Below are 24,727 nucleotides of genomic sequence, written 5' to 3' on the forward strand. Positions count from 1 at the left end.
GGAAAAGACAGGTGTGCTAAGGAAAGCAGAGCCTTCCCTTGAAATGGAGAAAGTGAATCCCTCCCTCTGAATTAGTACAATTTGGAAATTAAAGGGTTCTCAGGCAAAGATACAGGGATAGGAATAACAGTTTTTTACTTGTATATATATATATATATATATCTGTCTAACAAGGCAAACAAAACAACAAAAATTATGAATTACCAACAAACAGAACAAGAACCAGCAGCTCTTCTGGCTGTGGGCACTTTTCCCTGTGGGGCCACCAGCCACACACAAAAGCAGGGACTGACTTTTCCTTAGCCCAGGAGGTGCTTTATTCTCTTTGGATCTGACTCACATCCCCAGACTGGGTTAGGGTCAGCAGGCCACACACCCCCACAGCCTGGCAGTGTTTCACTGGTGTAGGAGCCCAGCACAGCCACTCCCACTGCCCCAGGTGTGGGGGTCTGAACCTGACCCCCAAATCCAGAACCATCCCAACATCACCTCCAGCCCAGAAACCTTTCCCCCAGTGCTGCAGGCTTAAGGCTACTTTTCTCAAAGCACAGTCTTAGCAGATCCCAAAGCTCCCAGACAGCTAAGAAGCCCCCAAAGTCCTTATAAGACAGGATATTCAGCAGAATCCTAATGGATTTCTCCCTAGCTAATTACATTTTGTCTTCTTATAATCCTCCTGGTGTTTAATTCTCCTTCACCTGCCTTAAACTGGTGGGAGATGATGACAGTGGCTTGTGCTCCAGGCAAGGAAACAAAGTGATTTTAAAGGGACAAGAGAGACTCAGCCACCAAAGACTGAAAAGAAAATGGACCCAGATCCAAATTTCTCCAGCATCCCCCCAGCCTGGCAACTCCAGGACAGAGGTGACAGCAACACCCATGTTTGACACTCCTTGCCTCTTCAGGAGCTCTAATCCCACTGCAAACCAGCTGAACTTCAGCTCAAGTATTCTGGCAAATCCTGTCTCTGGCAGATTAAGAAGAAAGCCCAGCAGGGGCACAAATCCTTCACAGCACCAGGAACTTGCTGCAGGGCCCCTGAGACTCAGAACAACCTGGGCTGCTGGAAGGAGCCCCTGCCCATGGCAGGAATGAGATGAGCTTTGAGGTCCTTCCCAATCCAAACCAGTCTGGGATTTCAGGATTCTCTCAGACCAGCAGGCTGCATGGGGAACAAAGCATAGATGGGATGAATCTGGCACATATGGGTGGATTATGCTTTTTCAGCTTTATTCAGTGGCACTGCAGCATCTGGTGTTTATTCTCTATCCCTCACATATTCCTGGGGTTTGGGGAAGCTTCACAAGACTCTCCAAGTACAACACTCCCAGTCTGGCTCTCACATAAAACACTGGAACAGAAGGAAGCAAAGACAAACAGGTGCACAGTCAGTGCCCCAAAGTGTGGCACTGAAGACCAAGAGGGGACTGGGGAGGGAAACAAGTGGACTTCTGAACGTTTTATTTTATAATCTGCAACAAAGCCTTGACTGAAAATGAGGAAGCACAAAAAAAGCACCTCAGTTCCCAAATGAAAAACGAGCCCCCACAGCTACAAGCAAAAGGCTTGAGCTGCCTGGGTTCTTTGCTCTCTGTGTTGTATTAAAAACAAATAAGTCAATAAGAAATGCCAGACAAACAGTCATTTGTCAGCTGACATGAGGGAAGGATGAGGATACACTTCAGGAATTCATCAAGGAAATCTGTTTAGCTGTGCAACTTTTTTTTTTTTTTTAAAGAAAGATGCTGAAGAGAAAGCAGCTTCCCAACTGAACCTGTAAGCTGCTCAATGAATTATAAAGCAGAAATACCCCCTTAACACCCAGCATTACCTGGCAGCCTATTTCCTGCTTCTGCCAAGGCTGGAAAGCTGGTGGATCATGGCCAGTGCCTTCTGTCCTCACCATTTTCAGTCAGGCTGGAAATGGCTGGAGCCTCAGTTGTACAGAAACTCTTCTAACACAAATACCTGCCTGCCTTCCTGTGGGGGCTGAGGGAGAGGGGAATATTTCCAGAGTGTGCTCTGTGCTGAGCAAAGTTTGTTTGAATTGGGCTTAACTGCAACAAGAGCAGCATTAAGCCAACCTCAAGCACTTGTGAAAACACTCCGCTTTAAATAGTTCCTCTTCAAGCTCTAACGTCATGTAAAGCTCAAGAAGATTTTATGGGCCACCAGAGCATGGAAAGCCTTGGCATCAAAGGAGGTTTGAAGGTGTCTGTGATGCCCCAGGAGCAGCACAAGGAGCCCTGGGCAGCCCCAATCCACACACCTCCCCAGAAAAGCAAGCTGGAAACAGCCCTGTGCTCCCTGAGCCTGCACTTGTGCAGGTTTCCAGCCACAAGGCAACATCCAGAGTCACTCCTTAAGGAAATGATTCCTCAGCAGCCCCCTGGATGCTGCTCATTCCTGTCACCAGGGTCAAAAGCTGCACTGTTGGGCCAGGCAGGCACTTTGCATGCTCAAAATTCATTAAAGTCAAACACTCCTAAGACTTTTTACACATGAAGAAGCAGATGAAGGTGAGACAGAGCGGTGCCGTGCTGTACAGACAGAGTTTTATTTAATGAATTTATATTTACTCAGAAGAGCTGAAGGGCTGCTTCTTCACAGCAGGTCAGGGGCTGCTATGCAAATACTAATAAATATTTTGCACTTTTCAAGAATGCTTTACCCAAGTGCTCTGTGAAACGTGAACTGCACTAAACCTCCCAGGATGTGGAAGGAACGAGGGAGAGAACAGCATCAGACACTTTGTCCATGACAGAAAGGCAGAAGCCTCTTGGGCTGAAAGCAGAGATATTTGACAGCACCAACAGCTTTCCCAGCTTCCCCACAGAAGCTCTTTTCCCTCGCTAACCTCACACTTGTGTGGCTGGCAGCTTTCTAGAAACAGCAGCTCAGAAAACAGAGTCATCTGTGGTTCATTACTCCCAACAGATTTCATAAGGGATCCTGCCTGGTGCCTCAGCTGCTCCTGAGCCAGCTCAGCCTGCAGGATCTGGGGTGGTGGAGAACAGCAAAGCTTCTCCTGAAACACCTCACACTGGACAAAAGCCATCCCAGGGATGAGTTCATCAAGCCTGGAGAGATCTGTCCTTTATTAACTGGAGTTCCAGGAGCTCTCCTTGGGCTGGGGACAAAGTGTGCAAAGGGGCTTGGTGGTCAATTCAACAGCTCTGAAAACCAGAGGCAGCCAAGAACAACTCCATGGAGAGGAGCAAGAACAGAAATGTCTGCAAGAATAGAGATAACCAAGGATGGCTGCAGGCAGAGGGGTATCACAGAAAGCCTCAGGAGAAGGTGGCACTGAGGTCTCAGGTTCCCTGGGGAGCTGTAAGATGCCATGACAGAATTATGGAATCCCAAAGGAGCAGTTTTCCTCCCCTGTCCCTGCAGTTTGCACCCAGCACCCTCTGGCAGGGCATGGCTGGAGCCATCCCAAGGGAGCAGAGGGGGATCCCAGCCCTGGGAGCTGAGGCTGTGCAGAGCTGGGAGCACAGCACTGGAGTGTTCACTTCTGAGACAACAAATCCAGGCTGCTCCCTCAGCTGAGGTCCCACCTCTGGAGGGGTTTGAGACACAGACACCAAATCCTGTTGCTCAGGGTGGAAGTGGAAGCCCACAGATAAAACCTGGAGAGCTGCAACAGGGAATTCCCACACCAGCAGAGCCTGAGCTACCCAGAGCCAGCATCACTGCACTTCCAAGATACCAACTTATTTTGAAATCAATACTGAGATTATTGATCCAGGAAGGAAATACAGACTGGTGAGGAAGCCTGGTCAATAGTAACCCCAGTGGGTAATAAGTTTTAATGGAGACCAGGAAAATTCCAATTTGAATTTTGTGCTGGGGTGAAACTCTGCACACACTGATTATCTCAGCCCTGGAGCAAGGCAGAGACTCCTCACTGCTATCTGCTGATATTTCCAGTGACCAGCTCAGCTGCCAAGGTCTGGGAATGCACATCACTGCTGAGAGAATGAAAAGAGAAACCCCATTAGCTGCTCCCAGCGATCTGTCTGGCACAGGACGAGCTGCTAATGCCGACTGCCTTGAAAATCAGAGCAAGAAATTCAACCTGCACAGTCAAGGCCAGAATCAGGCATGTAACTCAGTGATGGCAGCAGTTCAAGCACTTAAACTGTCTTTTGAAACCACAGTAAAATCCTGCTGTCCCATCTCTCTTGGAAATGGACTCCACTGAATGTCAAGGCCCTGAAAGGCAAGAACACAACAGCAACAATAAAACCATCCTGAAGCAGCTCTGCTTGACTGAGGCTGAGAGGACTACAGCAATTTCCCTTCACTTGTCAGCAAAATCTCATCAGCTGCATAAAAATACAAAAAGGGGTGTAAGTTGCCAGGAAAGCATCCTCAGTGCTGGGGCAGAGGCTAAGGAGAGACTCCACACCACAGTTCTGATGGGGAAAAGATAAAGCCTTAACTCCAATATTTTGCAAGCAGCAAGTCCCACCTTTAGAAAACTATTTCTAGAGTACTGCAGGTCCACACACGTGTTGGGAGCACTGTCCTGCAGCTCCAGAGGATGAAGAACCTGTTCTGCACTTCACAGACAGCAACAGCTCTGACCTCTATTCACAGGTGTCTAAGCAGCCATTGTCTAAATGCCACCTTTATTCCCCAGTCAATACCTGCAAAACAGCTTTAGAAGAACAAACAGCTCCTCCTGTCCTTTTGAAAACACTCAGGCAGGCCAATACTGCCCTGGGGTACCTGGGGTAACCCCAAGGCATGAGGAGCTGCAGAGAGGTGGGAGGGAGGTTTGGAGCAGGGTTTTCCTCAGAGCGATGCTGGCATGGAGGCTAAAGGCTGCCAGCACCCAGGGAAGCAACTGGCAGAGTCTGACAGCCCTGCAGGAGGATAATTGGGCAGACAGTGCTGTGCAGACGAACTAAAGTGTTTACTGGCTTTAATATTTAATTGTGTCAAATGAAGAGAGAGGAGCTGGGGAATCAGGGCTGCAGAGAGAGGCACGTGCTGCTGCTCCTGCCGTGCCAAGCTGGGCACCCACACGAGCCAAAGCACCAACCCCAGCAGCACAGGATGGGGGGATGTGCCCAGGGGGCTCCCCCTGCTCCCTGGCACAGGAAGGAGTGCTCCAGTTTGGGAGAACACGGTGGGGAGGGAGCACTGCAAAAGGGAAAGGCACCACACACAACAGCTGTGAAAACAAACGTGGGAAATCCATTTCCAAGGGATTCATCCAACCTCATGGAGAAGGAAACTGCTGCATCCACATCCCAACATAAACTCACTCAGAGGTGTGAGCCACCTGAGAAGGGCTCACCCAAAACAAGCACAGGGAAAGCACTGCTCCTGTGCAGGATGGATTTTCTCATTCAGTGTTGGAAGGAGAGCAGGGAGGTGGGGTCACCCTCTCTGAAGTGTTCTGCATGTGGCACTTGGGGATATGGTTTAGGTGGTGCTGGGGAGTGGGTGACTGTGAGATCTCTCCAGCCTTGATGATTCTGGGATGCACAGAGATGCCTTGCACTGCCACTGCTCTGTTCAAAGGCTTTGGAGGGAAGGATGCAGGTGCCCTGCACCCTGAAAATCCCAGCACTTCACTCACTGGTCCAGTTGCCTCTGCTTGTGGTTGTTCACCTGTCTGCAGAAAAGGGCTTTGCAGCACTCAGCCCTTCCTACCCCTTTGCCAAAGGATACCAAACCAGCTCCAAGCAGGCCTCTGGAAAGCCCTGCATCCCAGCAAGGGAAAAGCCTGGACCACTGTGTCACTAAAGCCACTGCTTGTGTTCTCTCTCTGCTTTTGGCCAAAGCCAGTGTGGAAATTCAAAGGAAGGCTGGCTCCATAAATATTGCAGTGTGAACAACACAGGGCCTTTGCTGGATTATCACTGCTAAAAGGAGCTGCAAAGCATCCAACTCCAGGAATGAAAGATGCTAATGGAGTGTTCCCAGAGGACAGCAGGGCTGTAGATTACAGGGAGCTGCTCTCACATCCTGCAAAATGTGCAGATTTAAATAACACTCCCCTTTCACACTGAGTAAATCTCAGCCTTGGCCACAAACAAAAGCAGCTCAGGCCCTCCTGACCCATTCCAAGGGAGATACAGTGATGGATGGAACACCTGGAATTTGTGTCCACTGTCCCAAACACTCTCTGAGATGAAGGCTGTGCCAAGCCTGCATGTGCATCTCTCTACCCACAGCACGCTTCAAACACACAAAAAAAGGGTTAAGACAGATTTTTCTCTCCAACCTTTTAATTAAGCCATTAGTCTCTTCCCCCTTAACCCAGGAATGAGAGGCCTGTCTTCACAGGAGCAAATGATTTCCCCAGAGTAATGAAGATGCATTATCATACAGAAAAAAAATCATTAGTTGCTATGTCCAGAACAATGCAATTGCTCAATTACTGCACTAAAACAGATCACAGCCTTCCCACGTGCAAACTTGGAGGAGTTGCATCCAAATGGATGTGCCCAGAAAAACAGCACTTGTTCAGCAGGAGACCTGGAGCACTACAGAGATCCTCCCTGAATGATTTCCCCAGCAGAGCTTTGCTCACTTCACATTTTAGACACCACAGCAGCAGAATTTTCCGCAGTGCTTTCCAACAAAGGAGTTGGGATGTTGGGGAGTTTCCTTTGCACTGAGGTCTCAGTTCCCCTGGCAGGGATTCAGCAGGAAACACTCAGCAGGGATTTGGGAACCCAGCTCACCACCAGCCACATCCTCATTTGGGATGAGGAAGGATCTACACCAGGGATTGTCTGCAGGGTTTGGTTCCCTCTCTTGGAAGGACCATCCAGTCCAAATCCTGCTCCTGCCCAGACATTCCAGCAATCCCACCCTTTGCCTGGGAGTTGTCCAAAGGTTCCTGGAGCTCTGGCAGTGCCCATTCCCTGCTCAGTGCCTGGCACCCTCTGGGGGAAGAGCCTTTTCCCTACAGCCAGCATAACCCCCTCCAAAGCTCTAGGCCAGCTGCAAAATGCTGCTCACCCCCAACTTACCTAATGAGGATGATCAGCCCCCAGTTTCCCATCTTCACCACCCCCAGGATGATTAAGAGCAGGATTTAGTCACCTAACCAGGGTCCTATTATTCCTTCAAATCGATAATTTTGGTCCTTCTCTCACCTACTGAGATATCCATTAAAAATGACTCATTAACTCTTCCCCCTGAATCTTTGGCATAATAATTCCAACACAGATGTGGGTCAAGCAAAGCTGTTCATGAATCCCATCAAACTCATTTGGCCTGAAAGGGGAGGAGTGGGTGTCAAAAGTAAAAGTGGTTTATTTAGACATTTTCTCTTTTACATGAAGCATTTGGACTTTTTTTTTTCCCCTCCCAAGGCATCTCTGAAGTGAATTTACTTTAAAAAAAAAAAAAAAAAAAGGTTTTTAAAGTCTGAACAAAAGAACATTTCATATCTAATGAAATATTTTATTTGACCTGAAACAAATATTTTTGGCCATGTTTTTTGTTAACCCAATAGAGCATTTCTCTTCAATTTTTCAGTTCAGACAGACAAGGGCAAAAAGAAAAATATTAATTTCAGAGCTGCAAACAGCCCATTCTGTAACAGTTGTCACAGAGACTGCATCTTATGTTAATATTAAAGTACTGCTTTAGCAATTTGTGAACATTATCTGGAAAGTGAAGGCACAAATTAGCAGAGATGAAGGAAGTTACCAGAGTTAATGCATTTTTGGCACTAATATCCTTTTATTGTTCAACTCATCTGAAAGAGCTACAGGTCTGCAGTGGCAAACCAGGGAGAGCCCCGTGGTTAACACAGCTTGGAGATGATTACCAGGAGGGTTTGCACCCTTTGGAGGACAAGGCACACAGTGCTGGGATGGTTTGTGTTGGAAGGGACCTTAAAGCTCATCCAGTTCCACCCCCTGCCATGGCAGGGACACCTTCCTCTGTCCCAGGTTGCTCCAAGCCCTGTCCAACCTGGCCTTGGGCACTGCCAGGGATGAGGCTGCTCTGGGAAATCCATTCCAGGGCCTCAGCACCCTCACAGGGAACAATTTCTTCCTAAAATCTGAATTTACACTCCCTCAGCTTAAGGCAATTTTCCCCTGTCACTCCAAGCCCTTATCCTCAGTCTCTCTCCCCATCTTGTCAACTCCCTTCAGGCACTGGAAGGCCACAATTCACTCACCAGGTGAGCACCCCCAGCTCTCCCAGCCTTTCCTCCCAGCAGAGCTGCTCCATCCCTCTGATTATCTTGGTGCCTCCTCTGGATGGGCTCCAGCAGCTCCAGGTTCTTCCTGTGCTGAGTTGGAGGCAGCTCTGCAGGTGGGGTCTCACCTCAGAGGGGCAGAATTCCCCCTCCCCTGCTGCCCACGCTGGGGATCAGCCCAGCACAGGGGGCTCTGGGCCAGCTCTCACCCCCCAGCACCCCAAATGCTTCTCCCAGGGCTGCTCTGCATCCCTCCATCCCCAGCCTGGACTGATCCTGGGCATTGCAGCACCTGCCCTCAGTCTTATTAACCTTCCTACAGATCCCTCCAAAAGAACATTTCCAGCAGCCACATCCTGGTGGAACCACAAAGAATTCAGTTCCTGGTGCTGGTTACCATCCAACCCAAAGCATTCTGTACACAAAGGATGTGACATTTGAGTACTCTGGGGAAGGCTGGGACCTGCAGGAGTGTGTGGTGGGGCTGCCAGAGGGTTGTTTGCGGCCACGGCTGGTGCTGAGCTCCAGGGCAGCAGCAGTTTGCAGGAGGAGGATGCTGGTGCTGCATACAGTGCTTGCTTTAGTTAAATGCAAACCAGCAATCTCTGCCTTCACATGTGACAATTGCCATGCGATTTCTGTCTCATTAAGCTCTGAAATGTAAAACAAATGGGATTTATGTGGCTGCTGCTCGGCATCGCTCGCTCGGAGTCAAGTCTTGCCTTCAGTGGCTTTTCAGCCTTATCACTGTCTTATCTCATTTGGCTTCTGAGTCAACACAGTACCTGGTGCTTCCCCAGCTCAGGCTGAAGCAGAACAGACAGACCAGGGCAGATCTAGCAAAGAAATCCTCCCATTTCCCCCAGGTTGTGATACCAACTCTCATGGATGTCACACGAGCCTTCCCTGCCTCAGTTCCCCCCACATGCCACTGTCAGATCACTGGGCTCATTCAAATTCCAGCCCACCAATCCAGCATGTTTATTTACAGCACTGTGCATGGAATAACAAGCTCTGAAATGCAGTTCTTTGTAAGGCTGGCAGGAGAAAAGCTACAAGCAGAATTTGGGAAGTATTTTGGAGAACATGGACCATCAGTGAAATGCTCTCCCACACACAAACCAGGAAAAAAAATGAAGGCTGCTTACAGAGCATTTGATTCCAGCAATCATTCCCAGAGGTACAGGGAGTACTGTAAACTCAGTCTTTGGGGTAATTTCACTGGTGCCACTGGTACCAGGCTGGTCAAGGCTCAGGACATGAAGCTTTATGACCACAAGTGTCCATGACTCTGATCCTTTCCTTCCAACTACAAAGACCAACAATCCACCAATGCTCCACAGACTGACAGCACCCACAAGGATGGTCTGAGATCCAGAGCACCTAACAGCTGCATGACTGGTAACTGGGTGTCCTGAACATGTCACAGAATCACAACTGGGAAGATCTTTAAGATCTTTATCCAACCCAAGGGGATTAACTTAAAGCACATCATTTGGAATTCCCCATCCCTGGAAGTGTTCAGGGCCAGCTTGGACAGGGCTCAGAACAACCTGATCTAGTGGAAGGAGTCCCTGCCTGTGGCAGGGAGTGGAACTGGATGGGCTTTATGGTCTCTTCCAAATCAAACCATTCTGGGATTGCCTAGAAAAATGCCAGAGAGCACCAGCCTTCACTTTGGGCAGCCCAGTTTAATGCTGTATTTTGCCAAGAGCAGCTCAGTTTTGGGTACCTTGAAAGATGTGACTTTTACTCAAACTAGCAAGCAAATGCCCAAAACACCAGGAGTTGGGCACCCAGAGGCAGTACATCACCAAGCTCAAGGAGCCAGAAGCAGCACAAGGATCCAGCTGCAGCTCCACACACCCTGCTGCCCCAGACCACCCTCCCAACCCAGAGAATATTGTCACCTGGGGCAGCAGACTCCCTGGGAGCAGAGGAACTGCCACACCAGGGGCACAAAGCAGCACAGACTGGGTGGATTCTGGAAAACCACAGAGAAACACAGCAGCAAGGAGCAGCTTTCTATAGGAAGCACAAAACCAGGTGTTGTTCAGCAAAGCCCTGCTCTGCATGCTCAGGAGAGGCTTGGACAAAAGCAAGAGCTCCCACTGATGCCATTGTGGAGCTCACAGAGCTGAGATTTCTCTGGAAGAAAAGCAGCCCCGTGACAATTATTTATCACCACAAAAACATCTTCCTCCTCAGCTTTTGTTGGTGCAACACAGACCACGTGTGGCTCCAGCCAGGGAGAGAAAAGCTACCAACAGGATCAAGGAAGGCTGAGATTAATCTGGTTTAACGTAGATAAAAAAGCAACTCGAGCAATCAGTTTTAAAATTAATATTAAAGTTGTAAGTCACCTTTGACTATATTAAAATACAAACTGGAGCACACAATAAGCCCCAAATAAGCCCCCACTGGCAGTCAGAACAGCTCCCTTATCAACCTCTAACATCCTCTGTAAAATAATAACTGGAAGCCAGACTGCTCTGAGAGAAACTCCCTCTCCTGGGGCAGCACAATGTGACCCAATTCCTGCTGCCATTTCAGGAGCCCTGGCTTGGCCAGTGTTCCCTGTGCCAGCAAGGGGCTCAGCAGCAGCAGGAGTCATCTGGGAGGCAAAGCTGGCATGGAGAGGCTGAGCACCAAGCTGTGCTCTGGGTGTGTCTGCTGGGCCCCGAGTCTCAGCACAAAGGGACTCCAGGCTGCAACTCACAGGCTTTGGTGCCTTTCTCCCCCCCAGTAATGCTGTGGGGTTTTGGGAACTGGTTTTTCTTCCAGCCCTTGGTTTCTCCTTCTCAGCATTTCCAAACTTTCTTTGCTATTGGTCTGGCAGAGGCTGAGAGGCTCCTGTTGGGGGAGCACAGCGTGGCTGGAGCAGGGCAGCACCAAGGGAAGATGGGCAGCTGGGGATGGATGGGCCCTGTGCAGCATCCCTTGGTGCCCAAGGACACCAGAACAAACACCCCATAACAGAGAGAAGGAACACAGGGAGCTGTGGGCAGCACCCTAAAGGCAAGGAGAGGATGGGGACATGCTCTGGTTATTCTGCCCTTGGGTCTCTGCAGTCACCATTGAGTGGCTCGTGCTGGCTGCACCCAATTTAACACAGAAATGTTTCACCCACACCCAGTTAACACCAGGATTACCTCAACAGGCATCTCTGGCTAGTTAAGGGGGCTGAGACTGGTGATCTCCACACAGGTTGAGCAAGGCTGAGCCAAGGGTGCTGGAGCAGAGCCCACCAGCCTCCCCTGCTTACACACAGGTGGGTCTTGGGACAAAACTGAGGCTGCTCTGCTGCCACAGAGCTGCATGAGCTGCTCCCCAGCACATGGCTGCCTGCCTGAGAGGGCTCCAAATAAATAAATAAAGCCACTGCCTCATTAGCATGCTAATGTATTCAAGCCCCATTTCAATTTGAATTCTATGCATACGATCAGAGTGCAAAATGCAAATTATACAAATGCACCCATAGGAAGAAACAAGCAGGAACTCTGCACAAAGGGATTAGGGCCAGGCTACTTCCCTCAGAAGATTCCAGCACTGGGGGGGGCTCACTGGGGAAGATCCTTTAATGGCCACCAGTCACGCTGCACTGAGCTTTGGTACAAACACTTGGAAAATCCTGACTCTGCCTCTGGAGCAGCTAAACTGGCTCAGGGAGAGGAGGGGAGAGCAGACAAACAGACACCAAGAGGTGCTGGAGTCTCAGCAAGTCTCCCCAAGGGATCAGCACCCATTCACATCAGCCTGAGAGAGCAAAGGTGTCCCCAGTGCTCCTCCAGCAGCTGAAAGGCAGAGTTAGCCAGGCCCAGCCACCCACCAGGGGAATGGGTCTGGACAGCCAGAAAGGGGCAGCAAGGAGAGACCACCAGGAGGAGGGTCACCACCACTGTCCCCATCCCAGTGACACGGAGGTGATGCCTCCCCATCCCTCCTGCCCATGGAGATTTGGGAGGTGATGCTTCCCCATCCCTCCTGCCCTTGGGAATTTGGCTGGGAAGGCTCTGCAAGGAAAGACAGAAGCCTGGCTTGGAAGGTCCTCTGCAGACCAAGGGCAGCTCAAGAGACCCCCAATGAACCTGATTTCAGCTGAGCAAGGCTGAGCTCTGCTCCAGCACAAGCCCCAGGCCCTGTGTCCAGGCTGCCAGGCCCTGCAGTGTGGGGACCCTGCTCCCAGGGACACAGGAGCCTGGGCACAGCAGATGGGAGGCTGTGCCTGCTCATCTCTCCCTCCTACGTGTGCGAAATTCTCAACCCACCATTATCGTATTACATTTTCATTTTAAAGTAAATATCTGTTTTCAATTAGTACTTACCGTGAGGGGCATGCATCACTGAGAACACTTATTTCTCTTCCTTTCATTATTAGATTAGAAGTCGCTCAAGTTTAACCACATTTAGCAGCGGCAGACACCCAACTGCTCTGCAAACACTAATCCTCTTCCCACCTCCACCCCCACAAGGGTCCCAATCCAGCTGCTGCAGCCTCCCTGCCAAGGCTCCAGATCAAGGTGTGACCTGAGCCTGCTGCAGCCCTGGCCAACCTTCCCAACCCACCCACTCCCTGCACATCCTCCCTCCAGGCTGTTAAATTTCCATTGCTTTTCCTTCATGTCACTAAATCTGACCCTCTGGCATGTCATCTGTGAAGCAACAAGGGTCACTGGAGTCCCCCAAGCTTACATGAACCTGGAGCAGAGCTGCCCCAAATCTCCCAAATACAACCAGAAGCATGGGAGGGGAACAACCATGTCTGGTGCTGCACCTGCTCATTCCTGGGTTAGCACTTGGCCACTCAATATCCCTCCCAAGTCTCCCACACCTGAATCTTCCCCAGTAAGGAAATCTCTTTGTCCCAGTGGGATCATCCAATGTCCTTTCCAAGTCTCCCACTCCTGAATCTTCCCCAGTGAGATCACCCCAAGCACACCAAGGCACTGCCTGCTCAGCCCTCAGTGAGAGCACTCTAACCATAATAGGACTATTATCCCTTGCTCATTATGCCTCGTTTTTATTACCTGGCCTCATTAAGTTAAGAAGCCTCTGTAATTTAACTGCATCTCTTGGTCTCCGCACGGGGGCTCCAGCTGTGCCTGTCGTCAATCACTTTATTAAAAACACAGGACAAAAATTACAATTATCCCCATTACTGCCCATCAATCTCTTCAATTGCCTCTTAGGTCCTTTCTTTACCTGCTCAATGCACCAGTGCCAGACTGATATCATTGGCACCTTCAGTCTTTCCATACTTCCAATATTTAGGGGCTGATTTGAAGGTGCTTTCAGAGCTGAGGAAGAGAGGCAGATGCTGGCACACAATGGCCTCATGGTGCAGAGCAGAACAGGCAATAAAAGCATGCAACCAGACCAAGAGAAATAAACTGTGTTAGACAATAAAACCTAATTTTATCAAACCCAACACAAGATGCTTTACAGACACACAGATCAGATTAACACTAGTTTAGAATTCAATATACTGTGACAAATTGGGATGTTCAGAGAGCCACCACGGTGGCTCACTGGCCAGGCCAAAGGCAAGAAGAGACCTGAAATCCATTTCCAAGCCCCAGAGGAAAACCAGCAATCTGTAGACAAATATTTGTTACAACATTCATGGTGCCCTTCGTCCACCACAGGGATACTCCCCATCCTTTGTGTAAAAACCCTTCCTAAACTCCATGTTAAAATTTCTGATATCAAAACATGATGTTTTGCCAAGTCTACTTCCAAGTCTCCAACCCCTAACTCTTGAATATTTCTTGCTCTACAAGTTTTGAAAGTTCAACTTTTCTTCCTGATTTTGAACAAGATGCTCCCACGGGGACAACAACTCTGATCTGCTCTAGTCAGCAGAAACTTGCAGGGGTTAAGAGCAGTACACAGATTTCTGCCTAGCCTTGGGAGAAAGCCAAACCACAGGGAGAAACCTCCCTGCTGCAGGAAAAAATCACTGTGCTGGATGAAAGGTTTGCTACAACCAGTCCTGCAAAGACATCACCAAGGGATGTCAACCCCTTGGCATTTGCTCATGGTCCTTTTCCTCGAGATGTTTCATCTTCCCCCCCATCACCCCTACTCCTCCCCAGGGAAAAGCTGCCTTCCTTTAGCACTCGCTCTCCCGATTTCTTCCACCACAGAAGGAATGAAAAGAGGCAATCTGGGGAGATCACAGGAGGCTGCACAGAGATGCTGCCCAAGTGTAGCAGTCAGGAGGGGAGGAAGGTGAGAGGTGGCAGCTCTTTCAAGGCACAGCATCCTCAGGAGCAGGTCAGCACGGAATCACAGCAATCTCAACACCCTGGAATGCTCTGGCTGCTGCCTGTCCAGCCAGCCCACTTGACAAGAGAGAGCTTTGAGGATTTTAAAGGGTGCCTTGTTCCCCAGTTTATCACAAGTGTCTATCTTAAACCAACATTATCATTTTAAGCATGACCAGAGCAAGAGGAATCTTCAGCAGGCACTCCTGCTGCAGGAGAAAGACACAGAGACCCCCCCTCAGACTCACAACCCCATGCAGACCCCGACATAGGCAGCCCAGGAGCTGTGCTGCCATCAGCACAGATCTGTCACCAGGGACATGTACACTGCTCCAGGCTTGACAGGAAAGACATTTCTGCTCCGCCATGAAATTCCTCCTGCTGCCCTTTCCAGAGTGTTACAGCTCCACTTTGGTGCCACTCAGCCCCTGCTCTGCCACCCCAGTGCAGGGGAACTGATGTTTTCCAAGGGGTGGCAGGTGACAGGGACAGCCACCTCTTCCCAAAATGCTACTGCAGCCACTGCCAGGCCAAACCTGCAGGGAGGGAAAGAGCAGCAGTGGGGTGACACCCACCCCAACACCCAAACCATGAACACAAAGCCTGAACACACCAAAAATGCCCAGAAAATCTTCCCCCTTGCCAAAGCAAGAGCAGATGACCATGGCCAGGATGTGGGGCTGGACTGGGACAACTTTGGGCATGCAGAGACTGAGCTGAGGCTGTCCAACCTGCACACAGAACAGGATTTAGGCACATAAATCTGAGGGACAGCAGGACTAAAGATGTTCCCCCTGGTCCCTGGTGGGGAAGCTCCTGAGCAGGCCAAACCAGCAGTGTTGTCTCCCAGGTACAGAGAGAAGACCCTGTCTTGTTCCCTGGCAATTCCCATTATTAGAAGGGCAAATAAAAGCAATCACAAGAAATGTACCATCAGTAGGTTGAGCTTCAGCTTAGACAGAAGGAGTTAATTTACAGCCACTCCAAGCTTTGATATCTTAAACCTTTTCAGTGTCTGGACAAGATGAGGAATGAGCACAGACAGTGTCAGACTCTGTGATCGGGAGGACAAAACGCTGCAAACAGCTGTGCCTAATTTTAGCATCTGTTGGTTCTGTTTCTCCAGCACTTGTGGAGGGTGGGGGGTGGCCCCGTCACTCCGGGCTTATTAAAGGCACAGCCAGCAGGAAAAGAGGCGAGTGTTGAATCACACTCCGGGGATTAGCTCATGGCAGGGAGCAAGGAGCAGTGCAGCACCGCGGAACAGCACGGCAGCCATGCCCTGCTGCAGGTCATCCCACACGAGAGTAGAGCTGTTCGTGGAGCTGGTGAACCCCTCGTTGGCGTTTGTCACAAAGCTGGGTCAGACAGCCCCACATCCCCCTCCCACAGCAGGACCCTTCCAGCCCACGGAGCACTCGCACACCGTGTGCTCCCAGGCACGGTCACCCCAAGCTCCTCCTGGACATGTGTGCAACCACTGGGGGGGCAACTCCAGCACTGAACCACCTCTCCATCCCCAGGGCATGGCCTCCCCGAGCCCCACAGCTCAGTGCCGTGCTCTCAGCATCCCCGCAGAGCCCGAGCCCCGCGGGTCACCTTGGCCCTGGCCAGGAGCGCGACACGGGCAGGTGCGAGCTTAGCGCCGGCTCCATGCGAGCGCGGCTGCTGCCACCGCCAGGCTGAACGGCAGCACTGAGGCTACAACCTGCCGCCGCTCCGCCAGGTGACCTGCTCCGGAGCCAAACAGCCGCCAAATCCCTCCCTGGGCACCCCCGGCGCTCCCCCCTCTGCCTGCGTTAGGGGGACAGCCCCGTGTGCTCCAGCAGCTCCTCCGGGGCTGGAATTGTGCAGCCTGGGGAAACCTGCGGCTGCTGGATACAGTGGGATGCTCGGCTTAGGTACCCTGGAACAGCCAGGGAAACTGCAGCTGCTGGATACAGTGGAATGCACAGCTCAGGTACCCTGGAACAGCCAGGGAAACTGCAGCTGCTGGATACAGTGGGATGCTCAGCTCAGGTGCCCTGGAACAGCCAGGACTGGTGATTAAACACACACAAACACACACACACACAGTCTCTAGTAGGGCAGAGGCAGCCACAGACATCAGAGAAGCTGATAAGGCTCATCTGAGTGATAACGATTTTGTCTCTGGTTATTTTTGTGCAGCTGGGAACAAGTGGCTACAGTCAGCACCTTGCCAGCTGGGGAGACAGCAGAGGCTTTGCATGGTTGGGGATGGAAACACAGCCAGCTCAGCCCCCACCACGCTCCCTGGGCTTGTCTCCTCGCTGGCAGAACTTGTCATGGGCTGACCAAGACAGCACCAAGTGAAATCTCAGTGTGACAGGTGAAGATGCAAAGTGAGGAGTAGTAAAGAACAAGATTTTCCTGCACAGCTCAAGGGGAAGATTCAAACCTCAGCTGCCTCAGTGACATCTCCATTTGCTGGTTGGGTTTAAATCCCTTTAGAGAGGCCAGAGGCTTTCCTGCTGGGCAGAGAGAAACTCTCTCCCAACACCTGAAGACAGAGCAGCCAGAGGTGTCCATCTCCCTGCAGCACCTGCAGGCTCCACAGCACTGCCAGGGTGACAGTGCTGTCACATGGACCAGTGCCACCCTTTCCTCATGGGCTGCATCTCTGTGGCTCTGGCAAACCTTGAGCTGGAGGTGAATCAGGGCTTACAGTTCCTCACAAAGCTGAGCCTCATCCTTGGCCTCACCAGTTTGCACTGGGAAAAGCAGAGGCAGATCTGCAGGAGGGCCCTTCTCCTCCTGAGCCAGCAACCTCACCAGATCCAGCCAATATTGGCCAAACCACGATTTCAGCTTTGGTTTGCAGCCAGAACCAAAGAAAGAGCAGGCCTGGTAGTCCAAAAGGAAGCCACACACACCTCTTTGCACTCTGTGCAAGGAATTAAAATGGTTTGGGTTGGAAGGGACCTTGAAATGCATCTCATTCTGCCTTCTACCATGGGCAGGGTTGACATTCACTGTCCAGGTTGCTCAGGGTCCCATCCAACCTGGCCTTGGACACTCCCAGGGACAGAGCACAGCTCCTCTGTGCCAGACCCTCACCATCCCTCAAGGATTTCTTCCCATCACCAGCTACCCCTGCTCTAAGGAGCTCTACGCCTGTCTCCACATCTCTTTCTGATCCAGAGGCTTTGGATCCATCCAAAGCAGCTCCTTCCATCCCACTTTTTCCAGACACTCTCAAAATCCCTGCTGCTGTTCCTGCCGTGCTGGCCATTATGCAAGTTTGGCTGTCTTAACTCGCTGCTGAGCATACAAGTGGGGCTGACATTTATTTAATCCTCATAGTAATGTTGACTGTGTACTTACTGAAACACCTCATGCTTATGGAAGACATTTGTTTCCAAGCAGCTTATGCTAAATTGCAGTGATATAAAGGAAACACTTATCCAATATTGACATTCACTGACTGGCAGCAGACTGCTTGAATACTCATTTATGCCAGGGGCGGGAGGGGACGAGACAACAGGCACCTGAGAGGGATTCAGGCCCTTCCTTTCTGACCTTTTAATGGACTTAGGTGATTTTAGGTTAAAGATAACCTGCCCAAAATGCAAGGTGGGACTCCAAACCCTGTGGCTTCTCCTACTCACTCCCTGCTCATGTTGGACCCACAGCACAAAGGTTGATCCCTCGTCCATGGGGAAGTTTGAGGAAGCTCATCCCCTCCATCACTGGGGCATGTTTCACCTGTAATTAGCAGGGCTCTTCTCACCTGCAGTGTGTGTCCTGCTGGGCAGAGCTCCTCAGAAAAAAACACATTTTAGAACATTTCCTCCATTTCTATTTCCCCTCCCACAACTTAGGGGTTGCTCATCCAGAAGGGTCCTGAAACTTTAGGTGCTTTAGGTGCTGTCACATCCTCCCAGTCCATCCAGGCAGGGGTTCCCCACTGCCTTGTCCTTGTGTCATATTGAACATGATAACCCCAGACCCCAGAACAGAAATCCAGCAGCCCTTAGCAGGTGAATTAGCCACCACATGACCACACACACATGAAACCTGCATGGCAATCCCACCCAATGGAAAGGAACTGGAAACAAAAGACAGCATCTATTATCTGACCGTGCCTGCATCAATGGTTAATGAGCAGCAGTTATGGCAAAGCCCTCAAAAACCAATTACATCCTGCTCCACCCCAAATGCAACAGACCAAAAGCTGCTGTAGCTTCTGTTGCGAGTGGGGGCGTTGAATGAACACATTAAGACAAGATCTTATCCCCAAGTTAGCATCTGAATTTAACAATGCAGTGTTCCACCTCCCACTCCTCCAGCACGTGACAGCAGCGAGGCAGGACGCCCAGAGCCCATCGCTCACAGCACTAAAAGCACATTTAGATTTGAAGCTGTTTAATGCAAGTCGGTAAAAGGAAGAGCCATGTAACAGCCAAGTGACCTCCAGCTCCTCCTGCTCCACTTTGGAGGCTGCTGCTGCCACCAGGGAAAGGCAAACACTTGAGTGTGGGTCCTGCCAGCCAGGCAATGAATAAACAGGCTCAGCTACAATCAAAGGGTACATTGAACCAGGACATCTGTTAGGCCACCGTTTCCAAGACCAAATCCCAGCATTTTCTCTGGCCTACCACAAGGCACAATTCAGAAATGGATACTTCCCTCTTCCCCCTTCCAGCAGACTGGAGCACAGATGTGCCATGAGGTGCAGTGCGGTGGAGGAATGGAAACTCCAGGATCCTGCTGCTCAACCTTTGCCTGGGAAGATGAGCACAGGTTTTAAACTTCACTTCTCCCCAGCCAAGAAATCCTGCTCATCTCCTGGCATGTTTGAAATGAGCACTGGGTTCCCACATCCCTGCAAAATCCAGGCCATGTGCCAGCCCTGAAGGCAGGGCAGACCGCCTCGGGAACCCAGAGCTCCACCAAACGCCTTAAATCTCTGCAAATAAGGGACTGATTTACAACCAATTTGTTTCACTGCCTATTGATTTATAAAATAAGCTTGTACATGGTCACCGTGGCTCTGTCACTCTCTTTGGCCAGAGGTAGCTCTCAATGAAGCCAAAGGAAAGACGTGTATTGCTGCTGAAGAGAAGATAAATTAGGGCCTTCAGCGATTGTTGGTATAAATTTGTTGGGCTTTAAAGTAAATAAATAAATAAATAGAAGCTGTTTAATCCTACTGGAAAGATTCTGGAAGTGATGTAAAGCCAATTCTCCAGCAGCATTTCCATAAAGCCCCCTGCACCCAGCGTGCTAAGAGCACTGCCCAAACTCCCGAAGCCGATCATTAAATCAGAGGTTTGGAGCAGCCACACTCTCCATCACAGGAAGAAAACAGTTTATTCAAAGCCCTTGATCCTCAGCCAACTCACAACCTAAGGGGCACATTGGCCTCTCCCCCCTTTATTTACAGCTACAAAAGCAAGAAGAGCAGGGGGATTTTTGATCCCAATGTTTGCAGTCCGACCACAGAGCGGCTGGAGCTGGTGGCACGCGGCGCTGGGAACCTGTCAGGGATTTCTAGGCACGTTCAGACTCCAGTTGGTGTCCCCTAAACTAACAGGAAAGCACAGAAATAATCGACATCAGCCCGAGATGTGCTGTGCATAAACTGCCTGGGCACCTCTGCTTAACCTTGGAAGGGGGAGGCTGGTGGGGATGCAGCTTCAGCTCCAAGGAGGAACTTCTGCCCATCTCCCCTCCCTCTGGCACAGGGCACCTGAGCAAAACCCCAGCTCCTCCCTCCTGTGCTTTTCTGAGAGCTGAAACCTTGTAAAAAAGCTGATTTGAGCAAAGTCATCGGTGGTCCTCACGTGGCTCTCACTGCAGGAGGTGCAGATGGGAGATGGAAAACCTAAATTGTGTTAAAACAGGCATTGGAGGAGGCAATTCTGCACCATTCCTTTGGGACAGCACAGACTGGCCAACAGCAGCTTTAACTTGAGGCTTATTTCAGTTTCCTTCCCATGCAGCCCAGTTGTGAACACATTGTCAAGGCTGCACCTTTCCACCAGCAGCTCCTCACAAAGCCCTTTCCAAACCATCTCTGTCTTCTACTCAACCATTTCCAGTTCACAGAACCACCCCTGAGGTGCAACCTCTTAGACTTCAGCAGCTCATCCTCACCAGCATTTTTGAGGCTCACTGGATGCTCCCACTCCTTGTCCTTCCAGAGCAGCACCCAGTGCTGACATTCACCTGCTGGGTTTAGGGAACAGCCCAGCACACTTCCCTTGCAAAGCTGCCCTGCTCCCTACATGGCAAGAAGAATTAACATGGAAGAGAGACCACAACTACAGATTTACAGGCTTTTCATTAACAGACTCGTGGTTGTCAGAGACACAAACTCCCCTCTCTTGCACACACACTCCAGCACCCCAAAACTTGTATTTTTTCCTCCCCATCACCCACTAACCACCCCCAAGGTGTGAAAATCCTCATCTCTTGGTCCTAACCAGTGTTGGTGGGTGGAATTGGCCTGGTTTCTCTCATCAGCATAATTTCACCCTTCTCCACCTGGGGGCTGCTGCTGAGCCAGTGGGAAGTTGAGCCACTGCTGCTGCTAACAGCCCCTCTGACAGAAGATTGTAAAGCATTTGCTTCCAGGGAGGAACCAAGTGAACTGTGAAGGAGAAAAACATACCCTGCAACACCCAGAGAACTCGGTATTCATCACCCTGAGGGAAAGCAAACATGCCTTTGGAAAGGGAGCCCCAGACAGGCAGAAATCTTCCCATCCAAGGTAAATTTAAGATGCTGCCAAATCCATCCAGTACAGGCCAGTGAGGGAAGGAGGTGGCTGCAGGTGCATCTTCAGTGGTGCTGCTCCCCACAGCCCCAGCTCCCACACTGAGACACCTTCCCAGTTGTTTCCAGCCTCCTCCAGTTTGTCTGACACTGGAGCAGGGGAGGAACAGGTGAATTATTCCCCAGGCAGATTCATGGCAGCAGCAATTCCTTCCCACCAAGGGTACCACACACTGTAATGGGTAATCCCAGCTGTGCTGGGACTTTCCCTCCCTTCCACCAAAGCCATGGCCCTGACAGCTTTGAGGGGGTGGAAGAGAGAGTGGTACCAAAGAAAAACCAGCCCTGGAGCACTGAGCTATCAACTCTCAGAAAGAGCCAGCACAGGCTGTTTCAGACTATTTGCAAGGGAAAAAAACAGAGGATGCTCCAGGGAAGGCAGTTTGCTCTGCCCAGGTCCCCTGGGGCAGGGAGCTGTGGGACAAATCCTCCTCCCTCCCAGGTGCAGCACGGCCCCAGACAGGAGCAAAAAGCAGCTTCCTCCTCCTGCAAGCACCACTGGAAGCCCAAGTTCCAGCCTACACGAGCTGCAGGAACAGCAGAATGTCAGGATATCACCAGGATGCCCATGAAACACAAACCCAAGGGCACAGGTGTGCAAATCCCGTGATGAAAAATGTCCTTTTGGAGATGTTTGGGATAAGATTTTTTTTTTTAAAGTAGTGTCCAGACCAGAGATCCCAAGTGGGGTTTTCAGCAGGGGTGATATTTCCTGCCCTGCTGCACTTGGTTCGGGGGAATTTAATTACAGCAAATCTCTTCAAGCCACTTTGGCAAGAATGCACATCCCTGCCTGCCCCTTGCCCACAAAAAGGAGCTCCTGAAACTCCTGAAGGGCAGAGCTACACACTTTCAGTTGTCCCTTGAAGTGAGTTTTGGACCACCAGCTCCTCCTGAGCAAGGCAGGGCTGCCCCACATGTGGGAACAGCACCCCATCCCCACACCTTAGGGACACCTTTGTCACCGCCAGCCAGTGCCACCACACCTGGACACAGCAGCTGCTCGAGGGGAGGCAAACACAACACGTGCTGGAAATCAGCTTCAGCACCTCTATCCAGGCCTTTTCTCCCCCACAGCAGCGTGTGGCTGAAGGAATCCTGTGCATTGAACCCTCTCAGGGATCCTTTGCAGGGTTTCAACCCGAAGGGAAGAGCCACAGCGCTGCTGCCTCGTATGGACAGCTGCAATTCCACAGCAACGCTCTGGGCTCATCCTGTGGGAGAAAACAGCCCAAAAAATGCTCTGCAAGGCACTCTCTGTGCCTCCTAACCCGGCATGAATAAGCAGGTACCAGATGCACGATGCTGCTGGAACAGGCAGGAGACAAATCAGCTGAGCTCAGGCAGCAGAGCCGAGGAGCCGCCGTGGCTTCCCAACGCCAGCGCTATTAAAAAGTGCATTAACCCACATTAAAATCATGGCTGCAGAAGGAAGGAGCGGGGGGAGAAGCCAACAAACCCCGGCTGGATCCCGCTCACAAACTTCTCCAGCCCCGCTAGCAAAGTGCCATTTGAGCTGCAGGGACGGGCAGGGTGTGGGAGCCGGGAGGGATGCGGGAAGGCCGGGAGCAGTTCCCAAACTGCCGCTGTGCCCGGGCCCGCCGCTGCCCTGCTGTACCACGGAGAGTTCGGATTTGTTCAGCCAGAAACCCACACGGAGGACACAGTGGGTTTCTTTTGTGCGGCAGCACAGGCAAATGCAAACACAGCTTCCTCCCCGAAGGAGTATTAGTACAAGCAGAGAGTGAGGGGAAGAGAAAAGGGGAAGGGAGGATAGTGCCTGAGCCCAACATCGCATCCGAGCGCAGCGAAAGAGAGAGAAAGATAACCAGGAGCACAGACACCACAAACACGGCGTCCCTGCTCCGGGAATAGGGTGAAACCCAGCGTATGGTGGGGGATGTTCAGCACTAATGTATGGCTGAGCAAAAAAACCAGCTGCCCGTGGAGAAGCACTGCTCTCTCCAAAAGTTTTATCCTTCATTTAATCAACAGATGGACTAGCTGCGTGGGTTTGGGGTTTTTTTATCCTTTTCTTCTTTTTTTTTTTTTTTTTTTTTTTTTTTTTTTTTCCCAAGCATCCCCAAGCCGTACCCTCACAAAAGCTGGCGTGGGGACCACGGTGGCGTGACACAGATGGGATTTGACACCGGCGTTGGGAGGGATGAGCAGCACAGAGGCGAAGCCGGGTCTGGCTGCAGCTCAGCGTCCTCCACAGGTGACAGATAGTCCAGGGAGCGGGCACACAGCAGCGTGTCAGCTACAGCTTCCCCAAACGCGCCCACTTCCCAAATCCTTTTTTTTTTTAATTTTTTTTTTTTTTTTTTTTTTTTTTCTGCGTGGGAATCAAGCAGGTTATAAAGTTGCGCGGCGAATTCCTGCGGATTCCCACGCTGCTGCCCTCGCTGTGGGGCGGTGGGATGGGGCGGTGACACCCCCGCGGGGTGCCCACCTCCCCCGGGTTGCCTGCCTTGCAATCAACTCTCCTTCTCGCACCCCCGGCGCCAATCTGTGCCCTCCGCGCTCCGCAGCCGCAGCTCCCGTGCCCGGCTGGAGCCGCCGCCGGAGCGGAGCATCCATGGCCCGCCTGCACCGGGGGAGAGCCGGGCGGCCACGGGGGCCATGGGGGAGCCGGGGGGGCTGCTGCTGATCCAAGCCGCGTTTATACACAAACACCGTCCAATTAACCAAGCCGGAACAGAACGCGCTCGTTTGCATACTAAAGATTCCCCCCCTTATTTTTAAAGGGAGGAAAGGTAAGCTGCAGGGAGAACTCCGCAATCCTCCCTCTCTCCCCCGCAAAACCCGCACCCCACCCCGAAGCGGGGACCCCCCCCGGGCTCCTCCCGTCCGCCCCGCTCGCAAAGTGCGGGGTCCTACCGTGGCTGAGCAGGAGGGAGCCGAGCAGCAGCAGCAGCAGGTCAGCCTGGAGAGCGCTCATTCCTCAGGGTGGGCTCGGCGCCGCTCGGGCTCCGCTGCCGCTGCCGGCGGGGGCTTCAGGCCGCCGCCCGCCGGCTCCGCTCCATCGCCGCCCCCCCCAGCTCCTCCCCCGGCAGCGCTGCCTTCACTGGCGGAGCTCGGCGGCGCAGCGCGGCTTTTGGAGCGGGGGGGAAGGGGAGGGAGGCAAAGTGGCGGGGAAAGGGGGAGTAACTTGCGCGGGGAGGAAGGTTCGCGCATCGCCCCCTCCCCAGAGCTCTGCGCGCCGAGGGGGGAGGTGGGGATGGGGGTAAAGGGCAGGTGTCGGGGCTGCTCCTGCCTCAGGTGTGAAGGATGCTCGCCCCTCTCCCGGGGCATCTAAAGCAGGAGCGCGAACTCCTGCGCGCCCCAGCTCCAGTGGAATGGGTTGGGGTCGCTGCCCATCACTCACGGCAACCTGGACCCCTCCTCACCGCCCTGCGGGGTGGTCCGTGCCTTCCCGGGGGAGCCTCACCCTGAAATATTCCCCAAAGTCGGGGGAAGAGAAGGGGGAATAATGTGT

The 24,727-nt window shown here is 51.6% G+C and overlaps 1 protein-coding gene and 1 long non-coding RNA gene across 6 annotated transcripts in view; both read right to left on the minus strand.

Annotated features, from left to right (window-relative positions):
- Positions 1-24,323, minus strand: part of KIRREL3 (kirre like nephrin family adhesion molecule 3) — a 352,826-nt gene extending 328,503 nt beyond the window's left edge. For 4 of the 5 annotated variants that reach the window (XM_079326677.1, XM_079326675.1, XM_079326674.1 and 1 more), the window contains exon 1: positions 24,130-24,323. In XM_079326677.1, coding sequence (XP_079182803.1) covers positions 24,130-24,190 — 61 coding nt within the window. In that variant the 5' untranslated portion in view covers positions 24,191-24,323. Of the gene's footprint in view, positions 1-4,477; positions 4,496-24,129 lie in introns of those variants that run through there. The other variant, XM_079326676.1, reaches the window with a different exon arrangement.
- LOC306812392 lies at positions 18,818-20,709 on the minus strand. Its single transcript, XR_013776852.1, has 2 exons — positions 20,641-20,709; positions 18,818-19,194 (listed from the first exon to the last, which is right to left on the minus strand). It is a non-coding gene; the product is annotated as an uncharacterized lncRNA (long non-coding RNA).
- Positions 24,324-24,727: the final 404 nt, after the last annotated feature.

The sequence above is a fragment of the Erithacus rubecula genome (assembly GCF_903797595.1).
Source record: "Erithacus rubecula genome assembly, chromosome: 25".
Lineage (NCBI taxonomy): Eukaryota > Metazoa > Chordata > Aves > Passeriformes > Muscicapidae > Erithacus > Erithacus rubecula.